At 37.6% G+C, this 3,127-nt stretch overlaps 1 protein-coding gene across 14 annotated transcripts in view; it reads right to left on the bottom strand.

Annotated features, from left to right (window-relative positions):
- The window catches only part of MITF (melanocyte inducing transcription factor), a 222,923-nt gene that overhangs the window by 17,683 nt on the left and 202,113 nt on the right, over positions 1–3,127 (bottom strand). For all 14 annotated transcript variants that reach the window (XM_017542787.2, XM_017542788.2, XM_017542793.2 and 11 more), the window contains one exon: positions 2,408–2,525. In XM_017542787.2, coding sequence (XP_017398276.1) covers positions 2,408–2,525 — 118 coding nt within the window. The remainder of the gene's footprint in view (positions 1–2,407; positions 2,526–3,127) is intronic.

Here is a 3,127-nt window from a genome sequence, read left to right as displayed (position 1 = left end):
TCTTGGCTCACCGCAACCTCCGCCTCCTGGGTTCAGGCAATTCTCCTGCCTCAGCCTCCCAAGTAGCTGGGATTACAGGCACGCGCCACCATGCCCAGATAATTTTTTGTATTTTTAGTAGAGACGGGGTTTCACCATGTTGACCAGCATTGTCTCGATCTCTTGACCTCGTGATCCACCCGCCTCGGCCTCCCAAAGTGCTGGGATTACAGGCTTGAGCCACCGCGCCCGGCCCTTTCAGTCCTTTTTTGATGCCTTTGTAACATGCTGATATAAAACCTGAGCAGAGGCCCAGCATGGTGGTTCATGCCTGTAATTCCAGAACTTTGGGAAGTAGAAGTGGAAAGATCACTTGAGCCCAGGAGCTCAAGACCAGCGTGGGTCTTTACAAAAAGTAAGTCCAGCATGGTGGGTCATGCTTGCAGTCCCAGCTACTTGGAAGGCTGAAGTGGGAGAATCATTTGAGCCCAGGAGGTTGAGGTTGCAAAAAGCCGTGATCATACCACTGCATGCCAGCCCAGGAGACACAGTGAGACCCTGTCTAAAAAAAAAAAAAAGAAAGAAAAACAGAAAAAAAAAAAAAAAGCTTCCAAATTGGATCTCTGTATCTTCTGACTAGTTCATGGAATAAACTCATTTTTTCAGAAGTTGTTGCCAGATTATGTTAAAATCTGCTATAATGAAATCATCTAATAACTCTTAGGAACAACTATTTACTAGCCTGAGTCTATAAAAACAAAATAGAAATAGCATACAGAGGCATTTGGTGGCAACTCCATTTGGAAAGTTCTATTTGCATAGCAACTCTTGTGAGATCTCTGGGATAAGAGACTACTTTTTGCCTTAAAGAGAACAAAGCAAAACAGAATTAAAAAAAAAAAATGTTACTTGACCAGTCTTGAGATTCAGAAAGCTCTGTTATTTCCTTTTCAGAAGTGATAGTTGATGCATTACACTATCATAATTTAGAATTTTATCTCAAAATAGAAAACTTTTTAGCATAACTTATAGCCACTGAAGCATATATATACACCATATATATTTATTGTATGAGTGTTATATATGCATATATGCATATATATATATGCATACATACATTTATATATGCATAATATGCATATCTATGTGTGCGCGTATATATATATAATTCAGAAGTTGAATTCTTTCAGTTGTGATGGTCAATCCAAATCATTTTCTAGTTTTTTTCCCTCATACAGAAGCATGACTTACATACCCTCCACTTCAATGATTCTTAAGTTGTTGTTGTTTTGTTTCGTTTGCTTTGTTTTGGATGGGCTCCCTCCTTTTGCCCAGGCTATAGTGCAGCGGTGCAGTCACAGCTCACTGCAGCCTTGAACTTCCGAGTTCGAGCAATCTGCCTGCCTTGGCTTCCCAATGTGCTGGGATTATGGGTGTGAGCTACTGTGCCTGCCTGATATCCTTGCTTTTGTTGTTGTCTTGCAGTAATTTTCTTTTTTGGTAGGGTAGCAACTTGTGTTTTGGTTTTGGGTGGTTTTTACTTATTAATTACCCTTTTTTCACTCAAATCCATAGTTTTTTAAAAACATCTTTCTCCTGCTTATTTTCTAAAAAAAAAAAAATTTTTAAGACATGACTGGAACAGGAATTCTCTGTACCAAATCCATATTCCATATTCTCAGTCTGTTCATCCAATCCAGTAATATGCAAGGATCAAATAATAAAAAGAGGGGTGGGGTAAGGGTCATAAAATTCACCATGGTAGAATGCCAGTTCTAATATAGTTTCTGCCATGTTTTAATGACCAAATAAATGACTTCCCTAAAGCATTAAACAAAGTGGAGAAACAGGTAATTTCATACTTGCCTCAAGAACAAATAATACCCATTGCTCCATTTTATAATTTTTTCCCTCTGTATAATAAATCTTTTGCACACAATATAGCAAAAGATAACAGGAGGCATCTGAAGATGTAAGAAATATATTCTTACGCTATCACAACTGTGGTCTCGAATGTGTGTCAAAGGAAAATTCAGATCTGGGTTCTCAAACTCAAATGCCTTCAGGGGCTTGGTAAGAAACATACATATCACGTAGGGTGGAGACAGCTACAGCTGAAAGTGTTGCCTACTACAACCAACACAAAAGGCACCTTCACCATAGACACAGTGATAAGTGGCATACGGTAATGGCGGCCCTGATTCCCAGTATTCTCAGTAAATTTTCAAAGATCTCCTTGAAAAAAACAGGATTTTCAAGTATAAATCCTCCATCTTAAAATATTGTACAATGTTTTAACCACTGCAGGGACCTATAAAAGTTATGTCCATGAGTTGGATATAGTTTGCACATCACTATATGGATAACTTTGTCTTATCAGGAAGTGGACAGAAATCCACAGTAAGAGGCACATTTGCTAAGTGCTTACCTGTGAGCTCCCTTTTTATGTTGGGAAGGTTGGCTGGACAGGAGTTGCTGATGGTGAGGCCTGGCGGAGGCAGACCTTGGTTTCCATAAAGGTCAATCAAGTTTCCTGAGACAGGTAACTAGAAACAAACAGTAACAGAAATTAACTGTTGAACAATTCCCACTTTTTTTCAAATTAAACCACTTTCTACTCTAGGATTTATTTAAGAAAAATTATTTGATACAAAAACTCATTTTTAAAATAGGAAAATATGAGATGTTTACTTTTTCATTTACTCACAGATATTAAAAGAGTTACAGGGTCTCCTCAACTAGTTCCCTTTGAGGAAGAAAAGCAGAGTCTCACATTCACAAAATAATTATACTAACTAGCTGATAGGCTTATTTTCAGCATAATGTGGTGAATGCATTATCTAGTAGCATACAGTAGGTGTTCAGGGAATGCTGGCTATTATTGTAAAACAGGATTGTATATAAAATACGACTTTTCCACCAAATACGACTTCTCATTAAAGTTAATTTTGTTCCTTTCCTCTCTTTTCCACCTCTTATTCCCTCTCTTTCTTTTATAAGGAAAAGCAATAAAAGTATGTTGTTTTTTTAATTGGAAAAGAAATGATTTCCTTATTGCTAAAGAGAAAAAGCGTTTCCGTGAAATTGAAATTTTCCACAAAGCCACAAGAGGGAGCCCACAGACTTTAAAAAAGAGCAAAAATTTACA

Source organism: Cebus imitator, unplaced genomic scaffold, assembly GCF_001604975.1.
Source record: "Cebus imitator isolate Cc_AM_T3 unplaced genomic scaffold, Cebus_imitator-1.0 Scaffold147, whole genome shotgun sequence".
In the NCBI taxonomy this organism is placed as follows: Eukaryota; Metazoa; Chordata; class Mammalia; order Primates; family Cebidae; genus Cebus; species Cebus imitator.
This window is presented reverse-complemented; position numbering and strand designations above follow the sequence as displayed.